This window comes from Dreissena polymorpha, chromosome 4, assembly GCF_020536995.1.
Source record: "Dreissena polymorpha isolate Duluth1 chromosome 4, UMN_Dpol_1.0, whole genome shotgun sequence".
Lineage (NCBI taxonomy): Eukaryota > Metazoa > Mollusca > Bivalvia > Myida > Dreissenidae > Dreissena > Dreissena polymorpha.
Window position 1 is genome coordinate 88,416,398 of NC_068358.1, and position 19,749 is coordinate 88,436,146.

Here is a 19,749-nt window from a genome sequence, read left to right on the forward strand (position 1 = left end):
CCACCATTCGCAAAAACTGGCAATTCGGTGAATGTTTATGGTGTTCCAAGAAAGCATCGTCTGTGGATTTCCAATGATACAACACAATGCCACAACGAAAACATTTGCAACGATCGTGTTGTCCCAAGTAGTACAACCCGCACGAAGCAAGCTGGTATTTGTTTGGCTGTATTTGGGGCGACCAATGCTCAAAAGTTTTCAGTCTATCGATATAGTTGTCCATGTAAATACTTGTTCGATACATGCACACAGCGTCGGTATCATCCATGATATGATATGATATTATATTACACATGCAATTGGTTATTTCAACATCTTTATACATTTTTTGTCTCAAAAATACTCTTGGTCAAACGTTACGAGTTTTGTTCTCTTGGCTTTTGAGCTCAACAAAATCCCATTAATGGTTTGAAGTCGTTTTGTGGGATCTTGGTGTGTCCAGCACAAATCATATTTCGGATTGATCAGAATAACCTCAATATCGACATAGTACACAATTTCCGTATCTGTCGCTTTCCAACATTGATCTCGCGTCGAAAATGTAAACTTCACATCTGGATAGAGATCCATGATGTACATTTCGACAGCTTTGTTCCACTGTTCGAGGTTTAAACGTAACATGTGTCGAAAAAAACCTAAATCTTTGAGTTCGACGGCTAGCATTGTTTTGTGTGAAGTGTACTAAGTCAAATTACTGCTATATAACATTTTCTACCAAACAAACAAACACATGTTAACGTTTCAACAAGTTTATTCAATATTTTGCACATCGACAATTGACAGGCACGCAGTGACAGGTCCAGCATCGGTGCATTCGGTTTATACGTCGCTGTGTTATTTTGCCCACGCTGAGAAAGAATGGAGGACGTTTCGCCACCGCAATTTCGGCATCCCAGTCCTCAGTTTTTGGAGTGACGGTTTCTGAAACAGAACAAGCAAAAGTTAGTTACAGCATTCAACGTTTACAATCAAACCTCCAACACTAACATATGAAATTCTTAACAACATACTTTTTATCTCAGACAGCCTAATCTCCATATCCCAGTCCTCAGTTTTTGGAACCCGGAATGTAGTTGCTGGCACAGACATGTTATCGCTTTGAAGGTTAGATCAAGAATGATTTGATCTACCAGTCATGTAGCGCCTTTTATTTGCAGCGACTCTTTGACAACCACTAACCCAAAGCTGTTGTTACTTGTTTCAGTATACAGAATATTTAGGTTTTTGTTGGCCGTATTGTATTCACAAGAAACGAAGTTGTACTTTGATTGCATCAAACGCTCAATTTCCTCACGAAGTGTCGCCGAGTCATCTTGCTGCGAGACCTCAAGAATGCTTCTCATGCGAAATGAGTCAAGTTGTTTGTTCCAAAAATCAGTAGTGCATTTGGGTACGAGTGTTTGACCATAACGTTTGATTAGACACGAAGCCAGTTTGTCATGCGTATTCTTTGAAAATGTTAGTACTCCAATCATACTTAAGGCTTGTGTCAAGTAATAGCTCGTAGCTGCCATATCTTTGGTACATGTTCTTGAAAAATAAAGGTGACACTGATGAACCTCATTGCCGTAGTTATCTTCGTAATCGGTTTGTTCGCAAAGCAGAAAATCAAACCCATTGCTGTGTGAATCACTAAACCTGAGCTTCACAAACTGTATGTATTCAGGTTTAGATATATGAATGACAACTTGTTCTAGGTCTGTTTGTGTGAAATCAACAGGCAAAACATGTTTTTCTTTGATAACAATGTAACACGATGAATCGAAACCAAAGTTTTGATTAATGTGTGTAGCTAGCAACTCGGGTTGGTTTGCTTTGATGAGTGTATTCAATTTGCTTTCGCCTTTCCTTTCGATGCAACGAGCCATTTCTGTTATTCAAATTCAACAATTTAGGTTTTTATCATGGAATTTGTAATACGACGACTTGTATAAATACTGCAACAAAAACTGAATGTGTCTCATTTACAATCTGACAACAGAAGCGACAACATGTCGGTCCAAACATTGTGCGAAAAATTCATTCGTGAGAAAAGAAATTTCAATGCGAATGGTCACCAAAAGAAGTACATGTTTAGCGTTACATGTCCTTTCACAGATGTCGAGGGACTGCGTTTTACGTCGATAACTAACAGTCCGTATGACTACTTGAACTACAAGCCAACGCTGGACCATGTGTTTCTCGATGAACCGACACTAGCTGCGTTTGAACGATATGTTGACTTGATGTTTTCTGTTGCCGATGAAAAGATTGATATGTGCTACTTCAAAATATTGAAAACATTAGTACCAGAACATTTCGCAACTCTAACCGAGCGCATAAAGAAGGGTAGATACATGCAGTCGAATCCCACGTTAAACTACAGACTGCCGATATGCATAATACCAGTGTTGGAGTTGCACGGAATCGAGGAGTTTAGCAAAGTCTATTCGGTGAAATCCACTTGCCTATCTTTGGAAAGGACACAGATACGATTGAAGCTGAACACCTACTTTCGAGCAGTCATGACATTACTCGATTGTTCGGAAAATGATATCGTGGAAATATTGGTGAAAAAAGGAGTGCTACCGAGTAAAAACTTTCAGCTTGTCAGTACACAGAAAGAGCTCACAATAGGTCTGAAAATTGTGAGAAGCTGTGGTGAAATATACGAAGCGTTGCAAACTGGCATCGAAATGAGAGAGATGAATGCTAACGTATACTCACTGCAACCAAAATATGGATATCCAAATACAAATTTGTGTCAGGCGTTAGAGGTTTTGTTTGTGATGCATCCTTTGTACCGCAAGCACATCAACAGTCTTCACATTGAAACGGAGCTGATCGATGGGGGAAAAGGTAGACTAGTCAATGCTATTCCTAATCGCAAACGCAAATTTGTTGAAGATCCAAAGGATCAGTCGAGTCTCCCCAAAAAGATGCTTTGCAAAACACAAGAACAAACATGGAATGACTTGCCTTGTTCTGATAAGAAGGCGTGTTCGGAGCAAAACGAGATAATCAGTATGCCGGTCGATTTGGCAGTCGTGAAAGAAGAAATCGTGGAAACGTTCACCCCAGAACAAGAGGTACAAGAAAACCCGATGCCCGTTAGCGACATGTTACCTGAAGAAGACCCATGTAAAGTTTATTTCATCAATCAGTGTCAAAACGAAGAACACGAAGATATGCTCTCTCAAGCGGTTAGAACATGCATTCCCAACATTCACATCCCACCGAACTTTGTCGCATTTTGTGTGTCGAAGGAATTGCTGACAAACGGCCTCGTTTTGTACATTCCTGCAGATTTTGTGTTGTAGTCTGTTGTGTGCAAATTTTTTGTTATATAGCTATTACATGTGTTTTGTTAGATGAATGAAATAAAAACCAGCAATGTTGCGTTTCATACTATTTGTCTTGTTTGTGTCTCTATGTAGCTGTAACGATAACTGCTTCAAGAAATCGCCAGAGCGCGATCTGGGTATATACAATGGTGCATTCTCGATCGTTTCCTATGATGATGCGCTAGAAAAGTTACGCAAAATTGTATATATTCCTGAGAGAACTGTACACAACGCAATATGATATTCTCGAGGCCATACGAAAAGTCATTAAATCAAAATGTTGGGCGTGAAAGACAATTATTTGACCATTGATAATCACAGGGACAGGTTTTGTTTCCAAATCAAAGGCAAACTCTTTTTGATTTTGACCGCGAATATAGGTAGGATGCTAGCTACTGATTCTCTATCGGCGATTCTTGGTACCAGACAATACATCTAATCATGTTGCAGACATCGAAAAACGCAGTACCGATAATGAGCTCGTCACATCGACAGTTTCAAACGAAATTGACACACACACAAACAGCGAAATGGAAAACACAACGCTTGCTTATATCCCTAACAATGGTTCGACAACCACAAAGGTTAACAAAAAAAGCACGCAAGCAACACTGAGAGTTGCACACGAAAATACCACTAAAACATTAAGTAAAAAACATAACACATCAGTTGTCAATGCCCTTAGCGATGGTTCAACAACCACAAAGGTTGAAGAAAATAGCGATCTTGGCACATCGATAGTTGCAAACGAAACTAGCACACAACAAAACTACAGTGAAAACCATAACATAACGAGTGGTAATATCACTAACAATGGCTCAACAGCCACAAAGGCAAACGAAAATAGCGAAACAGGATCTGTCCTTGTTATAATCGAAGTTGTGTTTTGCATTCTAGCCGTGTTTGCAATCGTTCTTGGACTTATAGGATTTGTGTATAACGTTATAAAAAAAACAAAGGAACTAAAATAAATATAAAACACACTCATATAAACGAATCTTGCCATTCGTAATGTTCTAAGCCAAGCATGCGGTCGTTTATCGTTTTGTGTTTGTTCATTGTTGTCCGCGCAAACACAACAGTTCAAAGCGTTTCTTCAACAACCACATCGAGAGTTGCAAACAAAACTAGCACACAACAGAACTACAGTGAAATCGATAACATAACGAGTGGTAATATCACCACCAATGGCTCAACAACCACAAAGGCTAACGAACATGGCGAAAAAGGATCTGTCGACGTTGTGTTTTGCATTCTAGTCGTGTTTGCAATCGTTTTTGGAATAATAGGATTTATGTCGTACGTAATAAAAAGATCATAAGAACTAAAATAAATATAAAACACACTTAAACAAACGGATCTTGTCATTCTTGATGTTCTGAGCCAAGCATGCGGGCGTTTATCATTTTGTGTTTTTTCATTGTTGTCCGCGCAGACACAACAGTTCAAAGCGTTTCTTCTTACGGTTTACAAAACTGTTATTGCAATGTGTGTGATCCGACTAAAAGTATTGGTAAAATATATGATGGATCTTGCTACTTTATCAGTATTGAGCAACAGTTCAAAGTTGGAAACCAGTTTTCAACGAACGTCAATGTACGTAAAACTGTAAACAGTGCCGACTATAATGCATACGATGTGGTCATTTTTGGACAAAAAAACATTCATCTAAAAACGGTTTTCACTCAAGTAAGCAACGAATTTATTTTGAACAACATTCAAGGTTCTATCAAGATAGCGCTGTTCAACAACAAAGATAGGCCTGCTCAATGCGTTCATTTGTTCAAACGAAAATATTTGGGCATTTCATGCGAAACGGCTAACGTAGCCTTGTTAAAAGCGGATCGAGGAGAGTTTGTGACTGTGTCACCTTTCAATCCGCGTGCGTACAAGACATGTTCATTTGACGAAAACGCAGCAGCGTCGATCACATCACCTAAAACTTGTTTCGTGGTGAATGAAGATGGCCAGTGCTTACCAGCAGTGCTGCAAACAGAAGAAGAGTTGCAAAACGCTTTTGACTATCTGATTAACAGAACGCACGACCCGAAGGTGAATGCAATATCTCAAAATTTGATGTTCAAAATTGACAGTCTGAACGAAACGCTCGAATTAAACGATTACGCGATAGTCTATTCGCGAGTGTCATATGATGAGAACAATACGTGCTTGTATATCGACGTGAATGAAAAATCTATTTCGTATGAAGATTGTACAACAAAACGAACTCTGTGTCAGATTAGAATTCCTGGTATGGGACTGGATTCACCGAGTGACGATGATTCCAAAATAAACAGCTTTTGGGTCTTATTTATTGCACTAACATTTGTGGTTGTTTCTTTGGTTATAGTTATAGTTATTGCGTATGTGTTGCAAGGATTTCAATCTAGACGTTTACAAACTACTACAACAGTTCAAATAACAAGCGCCTAACTCGAGTATAAAACCATTCACGCAAAGTCAGTAGTTGTCATAACGTAAAAAAATGTTCAGCTGTGAGTTTGTGGCTGCGATGGTAGCAAATTACTTGGAATGCAAGCAGTTTGAGGACTCAAATGACACTCTTTGTGACATCGTCGAATGTGTGATTTTGCTTGTAAATAGCACTGTTACGATGCATGTTCTTACAAAAGATGAACTGACCATAGCTTGTTTTGATGAAGACTATTTCGCCGAGTTGCTTGAACAAAAGCTGAACAATGGTTTGAGCTGGGATGTGTTTGTGACAGCATTTGTTTTGTTTGCGGCCGTCGTACGTGAAATATCGAATTACAACGCTGAAGGCTTCTACCACCTGAATAAACTACAGAACGTGTTCCGTAAATATAGACTTACTGACTGGGTTGCAAATCAACCTGGTAAATGGACATCGTTTGTACAGTATTGTAAGCGAGTTTGTTGAATAAAAAGTAGAAAACAGACAAATTTGTGTTAAGTTGTTTTATTCAGTATCGCATTCACATTCAACTTCACTTTCTATAGATGTCGATATGTTCGAAGCCAAATTTTCGAATAATTCATACTCATCGATAATGTCTTTGAGACCAATCATATCGATGATTTCTTTGCACATATCAGAACCATTGGTTTTAAGCAAACCGTGTTTCTTCTCAACCACACCATCGCGGTCAAAAATGTTGAAATATAGTTTTGTATCGTCTGGTCTGTCCATAACAAGCATCAAGTCGTCCTCGTCGTCATCTTCACCCAATCTTACATACACATTCAAATGAACTGTTAGTCCAAAGCATGTGATTTTGATCTGATAATCGAACTCGGGTTGAGGTTCATAGTCAGGAGAAAAAAATGCATATGGTTCAAATGTTTCAGATTTTGACATGCGAAACAATTTCACCCTAGGCTCCTCTGTGGATATTATGCTCATATGCTTTGATATGATGTCCCACAACTTATTCGCAGCAGATTGAGATTTGATTTTCCATTTTCTTTTCTGTATACGTTTCTGCTCTGGTGTTTTCGAACGAGCATTGAAGCATATGCATTGAACGTTCTCCATGTTCTAAAATGTGACCAATGTGGCAACGTTTACAGACAAAGTGAAACGGTTTGTGAAATAGATCGTTACAAAATTTGCATATAAAAGCTCTGCACAAAAAGTAAGCTTCATTTCATTTGTTGATGTTTGCGACTATATTTCTTGGCATTTTGCTTATTCGATTCATCATCGAAGAACGAAACCCCGATTTTTGGGATCGCAAAAAGACTAAACTTGACAACAACAAGAAGCCATGATCGGTGTTACAATGCTTGCGATGATCTGTATTCAAGACTTACGATGGTGGTTTTCTGTTAGAAAAATACGAAAAGAATGCATACAGGTTATGAAAGAACTTCGTGAACGCTTTCAAGCAAATAGTTGCTGTGATTGCAAAGACTGCAAAAAACGTATGGCTCAACTTCACCTGGAAAAAGAGCAAGCAGTGAAAGACTCGCGTACTTGTATAATTTGCTGCAATGAAGAGAAAACCTTTGCCGTAGCACCATGCATGCACCTTTTCTGCGTACACTGTTGCTGGCACATGCATATATACGGGAACAAATGCGCTGTTTGTAGATCTGAAATATTTGATTGGAAGCGGATTCATTGGACTGATTAGTGTTATGACTTTTAGTGCATGCTTGTGTGTGTATTTGTTTGAATAGTATCGTCAAATAAAATGTTGAAATGCATTTTATGTTTTGGTTGTTAGTTTGGTAGAGAAGATGCAAGTATATTGACGTTTTGGGTTTTATCTTGCTGCGTGAAGAAAACAAACACGCGTGTTTACTGTTTTTGCTCTTTATTTTCAACATACAACAAACAAAATACGACATTTAGTTCATAACATTTTCTTCTCTGCGCTTTCGGCTCAAACTACGACTGAACACTTTTGTAAAGCTTCTCTTTCTAGTTCTCGACCGCTTTTCATCGTTTTCGCTAGGTTCGTTGACAGACATTGGTTTTTGGTTTTCCTTAGACTCGTTTTCTCGTCTTAACAATTCGTTATCATACGCGGTTTTGTTGTGAAATGTAAGAAGTTGTGGAATGCGTTTAAGAAACATCACCACTTCTGTCATGCCTAGGTGCTCAGCGAGTTCGATCATGTTTACCAGACTAGAGATTGACTGCCAATCCGAGTAATCTAGCGTGAGACCGTTACATTGGTACTCAGACAGGTTCATGAGAATTTCAAACACGTTCATCAATTCTTGAACACTGTACTTCGGCTGAATCTTGACATGATTTGTCTTAACGTTAGTGAACATTTTCACAATTGCTGCTGGGTATGATTTTTGTTCTTTGCCCACATAAAATACAACCCTGTCTTTGCTTTGTTTAAGCGACTGAATGAGCTTTGAAGAGATTTCAATACCAATATCGTACTTCAGTTTAGTGAACAAGCGATTAGTGGCTTCGGTGTCAGTGACCCGTTTAATATCTTTAACGTTTATGGTTGACATGGTTGACATGGTTGTGTGTGGTTTGAGTGTTTCTATAGAAAAACTAACCTTAAATAGATTTTTATCGCAGTTTTCCAAACCGTAATTTGTGATTGTATAGACAGTTGAACATCCACAAAAAGTCATGTTTTTTCTTGAGCTGGGAATCACATCCTATAGTGTTAATCATAACAAGAAAAACATAAACTCCTAAAAGCGAATAAGGACAGAGTGAAGTGTTTCTCGAAGTTTTGTATGTATCGTAAATAAACTTTATGTATGTGGAATTGTTAACCGTACTTTCGTCAAACAGAGAGAAAAAATTGTAAGCTTTAAGTCGGTTGTATCCACAAATAGGATCGCCAAATACTGAATCAAAATGGCTTGTAATTTCGCTAGTTGTCAATTTTTTGAACAACGACATGCGTTCATCGTCTTTGAACTCATTGAGAACCATTGTGACACACGTTTGAATTCCACACCCGAGTTTTGAGTTCATTTCTACTAGCTTGCTTTCGAATATTCGTATTGGTTCTTCATATTCTGTTATGTATTGAAAAATGCATAGCGAGCATTCGTGGTGATGTCTAGAGTACATGGGTGAAAGCAAGTAGGTGTTTTGTGCTAACTGTTCGTCTTCGTCAACAATCAAAACCTCGTCGATATCCATTGATAAGGCAACAAATGTTTACAGTTCATTGATACAATTTATTTACAACATATACAAAAAATGTAACACACACAAGTCAACATAATCATACAATATTGCAACAACGTAGTCATTGGTCATCATCGCTCAATTCTAGATCACTGAGTATTGTTTTTTCCTTTTTCGGTTTCTTAACAGTTTTTTTTTTCACCAGATTTTCGCATTCTCTTAACAGCCAGAGCGTTCATAATTTCCTCTTCATCATCGTTCAGCGTATCTGACATTTCTGCATCGGAGATGTCGATATCGGCATAGTTGCGTTTTTCCTCAACCTTGGAAGATTTGATTCGCTCTATCAAAGAAAACATGGTTTCGTCTTCCCCAGAACCGAGTATTTTGTTGAGCACATCAATTGGAACTCGATCGAAAACCTTGGAGCTCACAGTCTTTAAAACATCGTTTTGCAGGTTTTTTGTTTTCTTGATGCCCTTTATCAGATGCTGCGTTCTTACTTTGAGGCGTCTGTACTGCGCTAGTTTGGTATCAATCTGTTGTAATTTCTTAGAAAGGTCTTCTAACTTCGAACTATAGTTAGGCGACACGAAGACACCTGGCTCGACTTCAGAAACCCAATTCCTTTTCACGCCGTGTTGCAGGACAGCATTTGCAAACTCATTTATTCGTTCACGGTTGTTCAGCATTTGTTGTGCCATCGTTGAAAGTTATTGCGAGTGTGCTTATTTCGTTAAACGCATCAATATATATTCGTGTGAAAAAATAATGCACGCCTTACTTGTTCATCATTGGCTGGAATAAACGAATGTAGTACGCCTCTTTTGCTTTACGCACATGCTTGTCTCGCTCTGTCTCCAAAACGAATACAGTGTAACGTTCTTTTACATCGCACAAGTGTTTCCCACATTCTATCAAATGATCAGTAGCTCGACAATAATGCTGCTCTGTTCGAATATGAGAGTTGTGTGTGTGAATGCGTTTTCTCAGATTAACGGTCTCGCCAATATACTCACCGCCGCAAGTGTTGCACTTCAGAACATATATAACATCTTTCGATTTACAAGTGAAGTTCTTTCCATCTTCAACAATGTATACAAAACCACAATTGAACTGAAAACTGTTTCCACTCTTTATTTGAGAACATAGAGTGCAGCGCTCACCGTTACATGGTTTAACTTTGTAGTCCATCAACAACTCAAAATAGTGAAATTATGACTGAAAATGTGTTTATGCGTTTTTTGTTACAAAAACATGAAGATCAGCTGGTACCGTGAAATTGATTCCTTGTTCCTGCATAGCACAAGTAATGTCAAAACACGAACAGTTTTGCGAATTTAGCTGACTGATATGTAGAGTTTTACTAATTGTTGTGAAACAAAACTCGATTGTCAAGTCGAATATGAACACGTGTTCGTCTCCAATATAGTCTAGTATGGTTTCAAAAATGCTTTCGAGCAGTTCTTGTTCATTGATCAAAACGCTGATGCATTTAAAAACGTGGATGGAAAATTCTTGAGTGTTACCAATGCTCTCGCTTTCAATGGTATACATGTTGTCATACGAAGTCATTGTGAGTTATGACAATAGCGGATACAAACGCTTTGATATATGTTAACTGTTTACAACAGTATCGTTATGCCGAGCTATGCTGTGTAGTACAATTATGAAGCAAATAGCAGCTATCACAAGCACAATGAATCCACCAACACAAACAGCGACAGTTTCCCAAAACGTTAATTTTCTTAGTCCCGGTTCGTCATTCAATGTACTTTTACCCAACAAAACCTCGCAAATCGTGGGACTGTGTTTGCATTTTTCGATTGAAATGGTCTTTGATCGCATATCGACATACGTGCATTCTTGTCCACTGTTCGTCCTTTTGTTGTACACAATGAAGTGTTCGCTTGTGACAGAACTGTCATCTATATTTTTTATTTGAAACTTTGCCTCACTCATATTGTGTGCAGTGTTCTGAGTAATGCTAACCAAATATGAAACTAACTTATCATCCAAATCGTAAACACTCGCAATACTTGAGTGCGAACAATTTGCATCAATCCGAAAACATTTGCCATTTTCCGCTTTCACAGCACCAATATCGCAGTACGTGAAATTAGCCAATTGTATTTGTGGTACGCGAATGAAATGACCATTTCTCGCTATAAGCACAGCATTCGTGCTCTCGGTACAATTCTCAATTTGATACGTATTTCTGAATAACGACATACAAATCTTATCAACAGTTGTGCCATCTTTGGTGCTGAAGACAGTAAGTCGATATGATGAAGCCTTTTTCGCGAGAATAACTTCGTTACTCACTTGTTTCACTATTTGACTTAGCATCGCACGTAAAGCATGATTACGTTCGTTGATAATCAAGAGTGTGTATTCACGAAACGGAGAAAAATGCGTATTAGAGGAAATCTTGAATGATGAATCCAAGTTGATGAAATAGCAACGATTGTTATGTACTTTACCGATTGTAGTAGAACGATTACATGTTATGCAGTAACAATTTTGCAATCCATACGTAGATACTTCTGCAACGGTCTGCTTGTTGTGCTTAATTCCCATTTTATGCTTGTTGATAGCATCTTGCATATTTTGAAATTGTTGGTTAACAATGTTATCGTTTTTAACTGGCAGACTAACGGTGAGTTTTGGCTTGGTAAGAGCATTTTGAATTTTGTGAGAAGTTTGGTTAACAACAGTATTTTTTTTAACTGTTGGACTTATCTTGTTTTTTGGCTTGTTGGTAGAAGTTTGAATATCGTAAAATTTTTGGCTAACGAAAGTATTGGCATTTTGAATATCGTGAACTTTTTGGCTTACGATAGGTTCAACGATAGGTTTGTTTGTTACTGACAGAACTTTAGTGTTTTTGAAAAAAAAGTCAGAAAAATCGATAATTGGTAACATTTTCAGCGCTTTGCTTTTCATCCAAATTATCGTCAGAGTAATCCTCATCAAAGTTATCCTCGTCAGAGTAATCCTCGTCAGATTGATCATAGTCAAAGTCGAACTTATCATCGATTTTTAAGCGGATCTCACTCATTTCTTGCTCTATTTGTGTAATTGTGTCTCGCAATTCTTTGGACTTAGAAGGGATTATTTCCAAACCTAGATCATATTCTTTGATATACTTGGCGACTGACAAATCATTCATTTTTCTCTTCAATAACGCATTTTTGATTCGTGTTAACGCATGATCCTGTTTCTCGGGACTAGCACCTTCTAAATTCACATCGCACCATGTTCCGAACGTTGTACACAGTTCAATATTAAATCTGATGAAGGCATGACCGTGCATCCCATTTGCACAAATTTCACTTCCATCATATGTCAATGAAAAATTGTACGGAAACAAAGGTATCCAAGCGTGTGTGTAAATCTCAGTAAACACAGATTCTACAAACTCACTGATAGAGTACGTTTTCGGCTCAATTTGCAATCTAACTAAAAGACTTGGTAAGTCGTAAGTGATAAACATTGATCCCGCTACAAAACCATCAACTACACTGTATACCGGTTTTGAAAACGCTTTTTTCTTGTTCGGACATCTAGATAGACCTATGGATTTGCATTGTTGCTCATGACCTTCTAAACTAAACTCTGGGTTTTTCATCCATTTGTTGAAAAATTGTAAATTTTCTTTGACATCGTCGTATAATGACAAATACTCATAGGTTACGTTTATCAACACATAAAATAAACCATTCGTAACGTCAATCGGTGTATTCTGTACATGCTTGAAACAAGACGGTTCATAAAAATTTGGTTTAGGACGTCCTAACGCATTTGTATGTAAAACTAAGGGAAAAAACAGGGCAACTATATGCACAAACATATACATGACGAGTTTTTGATGCATTGTCATTTTGGAAAGTTCCTATATAAGTATTTTCAAACAACAAATTGAAGTTATTTGTCTTTCAGTCATTCACATGGATTACACCACAAATAGCATTCCTATGTGTCTGTGGACAGATTTCCAGCATGTAGAAATAAATACAAGAGAACATTTTGCACATCAATTCGAAACGTACGCAAGACTCAAAGCTTCTCTACAACCAACGAAGTTGATAATGTGTCTATTTGATGAAATTGTTGAATTCGTTTGCAGCAAAACAAACATAAGCAAAATCAAGATTCAACATGCGCTGATGGACTCTTGTACTTCAAGAAAAACCTTTTCAATTTGGTCGTTTCTGATCAAAGATGTGACAAAAGAAACCTTGAACGTTCTTGCTACGAAAGCGAACCGGTGCAGATTCGATTTATTGTATGGTTTCATTCATGCCGAAAACTGGATATGTGGTGCAATTGATTTTCGAGGTGCTGAAAAGTCAAAAGATATTGCCAAAGATATTCTTGAAACAGAGCACGTTTTTGAAATGTTTAGCGCGAATGCGATGACAAAATTTACCCATCAAATTGTGTCACATCGTGATTGTTGAATAAAATGTATTGTATTATAGCTTGTGTTTTTGTGTTTATTTTTTGATACTTCTCGAAAAACAAACAATACGCAAAATCGTTTTAGGGTTTTTTATTGACACATACATGCACAATCGAACACAAAAGAACAAACATGCCATAACTGTCAATGCCTGAGTCTTACATCTTCTTTGTTCATTTTCAATATCCATGTTATGATTGCTTATATTCAAATGTTTTGAGTCGTAGCGTTATCGAAAATACACCTAAACTTCCTATACAAATACATGGATGTTGCCTCTCATATTCATCCATGTATTGAACGAATGCCTCATAGTCAGAAAAATAAATATACTCGGTCTCTTCATCCCATAGACGTTCAACCTGATTTTGTTTTTCATCATCGATGCCACTGATTTCGTCCGCAAAACAATTGTCGAATTCTTCTTTATATTTTTCCTCCAAAAAACTTTCGTAAGATTGCAAAAACTGATCTTCTATCATATCATCGATATCACGGCTTCTGCAAACCCAACACATTTTTCTATCATGTATCTCTGCATCTTGATCATTGGAACCCTTTTGAAATATGTGATTATCATCGTCGATTTCGCCCCGGTAATATTTTTGCTTTTGATAAAACTGTTCGTAAGATTCGAAAACCTGTTCTTCCAGTATATCGCCAGCATCATTAGTTCTGCAAACCCAACACATTTTTCTATCATGTTTCTTTACATCTTGATCATTGGAACCTTTTTGAGGTATGTAATTATCATCGTCGATTCTGTCCTGGTAATATGTTTGCTTTTGATCTCGTTTTGCATTGCGTATTTTTGTTCTTCGTTTCTTTTTCAGCCTGTTTTCAGCCTTTTTACGCTGCTTTTCAGTTTGTTTTTGATAAGATTTGTAGCGGGTACGAGTACAAGTCTTGTCAATTTTCGCCATTAGCAGCTCATCCAAATCACTATAATTATCGTATTCGTCATACTTTTGGTCATCTTTTGTTTGAAGACTTTCTACCGATTTATTTGAATATTTTTGGATATCATCGCTAGAATGAACATCTTGATCGCTTTCTGTTTCCACAATTCCATAATTATCTCTTTCATATTGCTTTTCAAACTCGTTTTCCAAGTACCTATCGCATAACTCATAGTCAAGAAATTCAAATTCAAAAGGACAAGCACGACCAAACCGTCGATGACTGAGTCTCACTATTTCTTCTTTGTTCATGTTCCAATCGAACACAAAAGGACAAGCGGGGCACAGCTGTCGATGCCTAACTCTCACATCTACTTTGTCCATGTTCCAAATGGAAATGTGCGCATTGCAAAACACGCATCTAACGCAATTAAAAATAGTGTCGGAGAAATTCTCTCTCGTGTCGGAGATGACACAAGGGTCGTAGATGAACCCTTGGCTAGCCAGGTCTTCCTTTGACACGCTGCGTTTGGATGGCCTGTCTTCAAAGGTTTGAAGTCTCTGGTCCATAGTTTGATAGCGACTGAAGGCTCGTGGTTCAGATTTTCTAAGCCTCGCAAAACGACTGTACACAGACATGTTTGCAAACAAACGTTCTTAGACTTACTAACGTATTCATCTCCTATTTATACCATTTTTTTGTAATGACTTATGCGATACAACTCTCGTAGTACAATTAGTGTATATTGAAAACAAAATTAGCCCGGCAAAATTAGCGGGGGGGTCTTTTTTAAAACCCCACCCCCCTTATTAAACCGTCAGAACATTTTCCGGGCATATCATATAGCGCCGCATCCCGCACCAAAAATGCACACAAGAAAAAAGTGGCTGTGGTGTCCAATAACTCGCACTTTTAAGCAAATTAGTCCCCGGCAGTCATTTCGCTGACAAAAGACTTTATTCTAGCAATGTCATTTTCATATTCTGCCAATCCGTATTTATGCGCATCGTTATTTATCACCAATACTTTTCTTGGATCCATACCCGAAAACCATTTTTCGTGATTGTTATTAAGTTCCTTCAAATATCTTAGCGATATTTCGCTTTCTTCTGCTCTGTTTCTGATCTTGAAGACGTTCGTAGCATTTTGTTGGTGATGTTTGCAAATATATAATTCCGGCTAGCTCAAAATTCTCGCTCGGAAGCATTGATTTAAATAACTCATGGTATACTATCCATTCTACTTCATCGATATAACCCATCGATTTTTGTGCTGTTGCGAACACGTTCAAGTTTGACAAAAACGACCTCTCAACAAACACATATGGTTCACCGGACGCTAGAGCTTTTCTCAAAACACTCATAGCGCTTTTAAGTGTAAAAATTTGAAATGCAAATGAATGCGTTGGCATGTCTTGGCAATAAATGTCAAAAATATTTAACACTTGGCCATCAGGGCCCATAACATTTTGCCACTCATCCAGCGGTTCTGGAAATACAAGATATGTTTGACCTAACAGATCGAGTAGTGTGCTTTTTCCGGCAGCAATATTGCCTTCTATCGCAAAGACTTTTGTCATGATGAATGAGTGTTTTGTCTTGGTGTATCCTAGTTATACGTAAAATAAAAATAGAACAACATTTTGGTACATGTTTTTATTGATCGGCATGTGATTACAACAAACTTGCAATGCAAGTGACAATGAACATTTTTCAATACAATTCATCTGAGCAAATGATAACGACAAATGGTCAAAATGCTGTGTATTCCGTTTAGGGCGTTGTCTTTGGTCAAAGTCCACTGTTCCGTATGCAGTGCCGGGAAAAGTACAATCTTGAAGTCGTCCTTCCACATGGTTATGATTGAAACAGTATTTGGAACCACTCCGTAGCAAACCCTCATTGGTATTTCGTGTTTCGGGATGTAATCGCTGAACTGACACTCGGAGTAAGCGCCGTGTAAGTATCGTGTATGCCTCATTTCTTCTTTAGTGACAATGATCGCTTGGCTCGGATCGTCAAACTTTCCACCTACTACGTTTCCAATATACACTGGACTTTTTTGTCTCTCTTGATGTTTGAGTGCTTCCATGAACGGTGTACCGCTGTCGCTGTGTTTCATCACGACCATCTTATGAGGTGTGTCGACGGTTGAATGTCCAAACGAACAGCATACTGAAACATTGTCAATATCGATGTCGCTCTTTAGAATAGCTTCTAGAATAGAGCACATATCTGTGTTGCTTTTGGTGAGTATTGGTATGTCGAAGACCCGTTTTGCGTTCAGAAACGCGTTGATAGAAGGCGATCTGATCAACGACTCAGTCAGGAAAGCATCAGTGGCATCTTCGACATGATACCATGAAGGAAATCTTCTGCTATGCTCTTCCATCTTTGCCAAAACAATTTCTGGCGACAAAAGGTTCTGTCGTTTTCGTTTCTCTGCTTCTTGTACTTCTTTTACGATACCGTATAAACCAATATCACCACCGTACTGCTTGTAGATCATGTATGTCTCAGCAATACGTTGTTCTTTGAACCTAAGTTGATGTGACATGTTTGGTTGTAAGAGTAAGAATGAATGATAGACACAGGTTTCATCGCCCTTTTATACTTTTTCGAAATAATGAGCACGTACATACCTAACATAAACCTATGTTGTCTTCATACATCTAGTCATTCTTGCTCATGATGGAATCAGTGTATGATGTATTAAATGACCATTTGTATAACGGTATACGCAACTTTCCATCAAGCATATTAGCGTTGAAAAGACTCAATGTTGTTACTTTGAAAAAACTGAAGCAAACTCTCACCACGTTTCATTGTTATAGATTCGCTCACTTCGTTATCAAAAATATGTTTCCACAAAACCTGAAAGTTGACCTGTTGCTGATAAATGTGTATAGTCAACAAAGCACAGATGAAAAAATACACATGTTTTACTTGATTGTTCAATTGTGTGTTCTTTATTTCAAAAAACCTGACTATGAAATGAACAAACGAATCATACAGATTCTGCGAGGAATTCGCAAAATATGTCAAAAGAAACAACCATTTCATAAGCTGTATGTAACATTTTCGAAACAAAGGTCCAACATCATATGTGTGAATAACCATACAACTATTCATCTGCGATACCTTTTACTACAGTTGGAAATCTCAAAAGTGCACCCATCGCTCAGGAAAATGGTAACTCAAGTGAAAGGATTAGAGTGGATTCCTAACCACAAAGTATTTCAAGTCCTCAAGTCAATGTGTAACTGTACGTATATTTATAACACTAGCAATCTTGTTTTGCATGACTCGGTTGCAAACTTTTTGACGTCTGAACTATATTACCCCAAACCAGTGTTAGACTTCGCGTATCACTTCAAACGAGAGCTTACTACAAATCCTAGTTCTAAGCGCAAATGTTTCAGTTCAATTCAAATATTACTCACGTCACCTATTGTAACAAGAAACTTATCGTTTGGCCACTATATACAAAACATCATCAGACAGCAAGTTGATTTTGTGAACAACAAAATCATATCACTTCATATACCATCGTGTTTTTGTCACACCAAGTGTACTAGAAAAGAAGGAAATCTTGATCGTTTGTACCAAAATGGCTTGTTCATTTTTTGCAAAACCTGTTGTCAGCCCATCAACTATCATCATAAAGCATATAACAAAACGTCTATTGTTAACGATGCGAATAGTCGAGCAAACTACTTCTCATGTTGCGATGGATGTCGAGAATTTGATTTGGTTGATGTATACAAATGTTTCATAGATTCAACTAAGTGTATTCGATACCAGTATTTGGCGCTTCGGAAGCAAATATCTGGTAAAAAAACTGCACTATACACTACTATGTGTCGCAACAGTCGAACCTGTTTTAGTATTGTAAGCAGTGAAGTGAAATGTGGTGAAAACCCACAGTTATCTTGTAAATGTAAACCCCAGAATAGTGTAACTTGTGTTGATATCATATCAGATTATATCGCTGATGGAAATCCTATTGATAAGAATTTTGTTCTGAAAAACATTTGCGTTGGTTGTTTGTGTTTTTGTTTCGACTATTGTACTAGATTTAATGTTGTTAAAAGACAAATACGAAATTTGATTGCATGACATGATTTATTGGAAAATACACAGTTATGAACAAATCATTTCGTTGTTGTTCTTCTCATCCAGCCAACTGGTCTGCAGTAAACGGTACAGATCTACTCGAATGCGCACGTCTGGTTCCAAACAAATGTAAATAAACGAAATGGCTTTACCACACGTGAAACGTTCGAATGTTAAGTCACTCAGGTTTCCGTCTTTGTACATCTCCCAAGGCACTTCTTGTATGATATCGTAGGCGAGAAGTCCAACTTGCCACACGATGCTTCTTGTAGGGTAGAACCGTCTCTCTTTCACTGTCTCCGGAGCCCAGTAGATATGCGTTCCTTTCGATTTTGAATCGGTCCACAAATGTTCGACTTTTGCAATATGTCCAAAATCGCACAATTTCACTTCTTTCGTCAATGGATCTATCAGAACGTTTTCCATTTTCAAGTCCATATGTTGCATGCCTACCATGTTTTGCATGTCGAGAAGTATTTTCACCACTTGGCAAATGATATGACAACACTCTTCTTCTGTGATCGGCGTGGCACGTCTTGAAACATACGTGTGCAAGTCCATTGGCATGCACTCCATGATTATCACGTATCGGTTCATCTCAAAGTCTATAGCATACTCGTGCATTTGTGTAACGCCTTTGATATCAGCTGCCATCAGCTCTTGGTTGATCAAGATTTCTTCTGGAATTGAAGTTATCGTGTTCACCGTTTTCGCAACTTTCATGGCAAATACCTTGCCGTCCAAACTCCGCACTGCCTTCATCACTCGAGCAGTTGAGCCAGTCTCGATTAGATTTTCAATGTAGTACCTCTCGAGTAAAGAAGCGACCGTGTCCATTTTTTTGCGACTGTATGCATCAATGTCAAGATGAGCAATGATGAGCTTTGCGTTGGTGAACGCCCTTTTATACGTTTTCGAAATAACGAGAACGTACATACCAAACATTAACCTATGTTGTCTTCACACATCTAAACTTTCGTCATCATGATGGAATCAGTGTATGATATATTGAATGACCATTTGTTTAACAGTATACGCAACTTTCCATCAAGCATATTAGCGTTGAAAAGACTCAATGTTTTTACTTTGAAACTGTTTCGATACTTGTACTAAACAAATGATGTAAAAAGACAAATACGAGCATTGTTTGTTAACACGTTTTTATTCAATACATAAAAGTTTACAGTCAAATCATTTCGTTGTTGTTCATTTCTTCTATCCACATCAATATACACTAACTGATCGAGTTCCACACGAATGCGCACGTCTGGTTCTAGGCAAACTTGAATAAATTCCACGGCCTTGCCAGACTTATAACGTTCAAAAGTCAGTCTTGCAGGTTTCCGT

At 37.9% G+C, this 19,749-nt stretch overlaps 2 protein-coding genes across 3 annotated transcripts in view; both read right to left on the minus strand.

Moving 5' to 3' along the window:
* Positions 1 to 776: 776 nt before the first annotated feature.
* The window catches only part of LOC127880101 (uncharacterized), a 36,454-nt gene continuing 17,481 nt past the window's right edge, over positions 777 to 19,749 (minus strand). The window contains exons 1-2 of one of the 2 annotated variants that reach the window (XR_008049420.1): positions 1,011 to 1,151; positions 777 to 921 (exon numbers count right to left, since the gene is read on the minus strand). The gene's annotated coding sequence lies outside the window, so the exon portion shown is untranslated. Of the gene's footprint in view, positions 922 to 1,010; positions 1,152 to 19,749 lie in introns of those variants that run through there. The other variant, XM_052427328.1, reaches the window with a different exon arrangement.
* On the minus strand, positions 18,430 to 19,239 carry LOC127878578 (serine/threonine-protein kinase pim-2-like). The gene has a single exon (XM_052425105.1). The coding sequence runs from the start codon at positions 19,237 to 19,239 to the stop codon at positions 18,430 to 18,432; it is 810 nt and encodes a 269-aa protein (XP_052281065.1).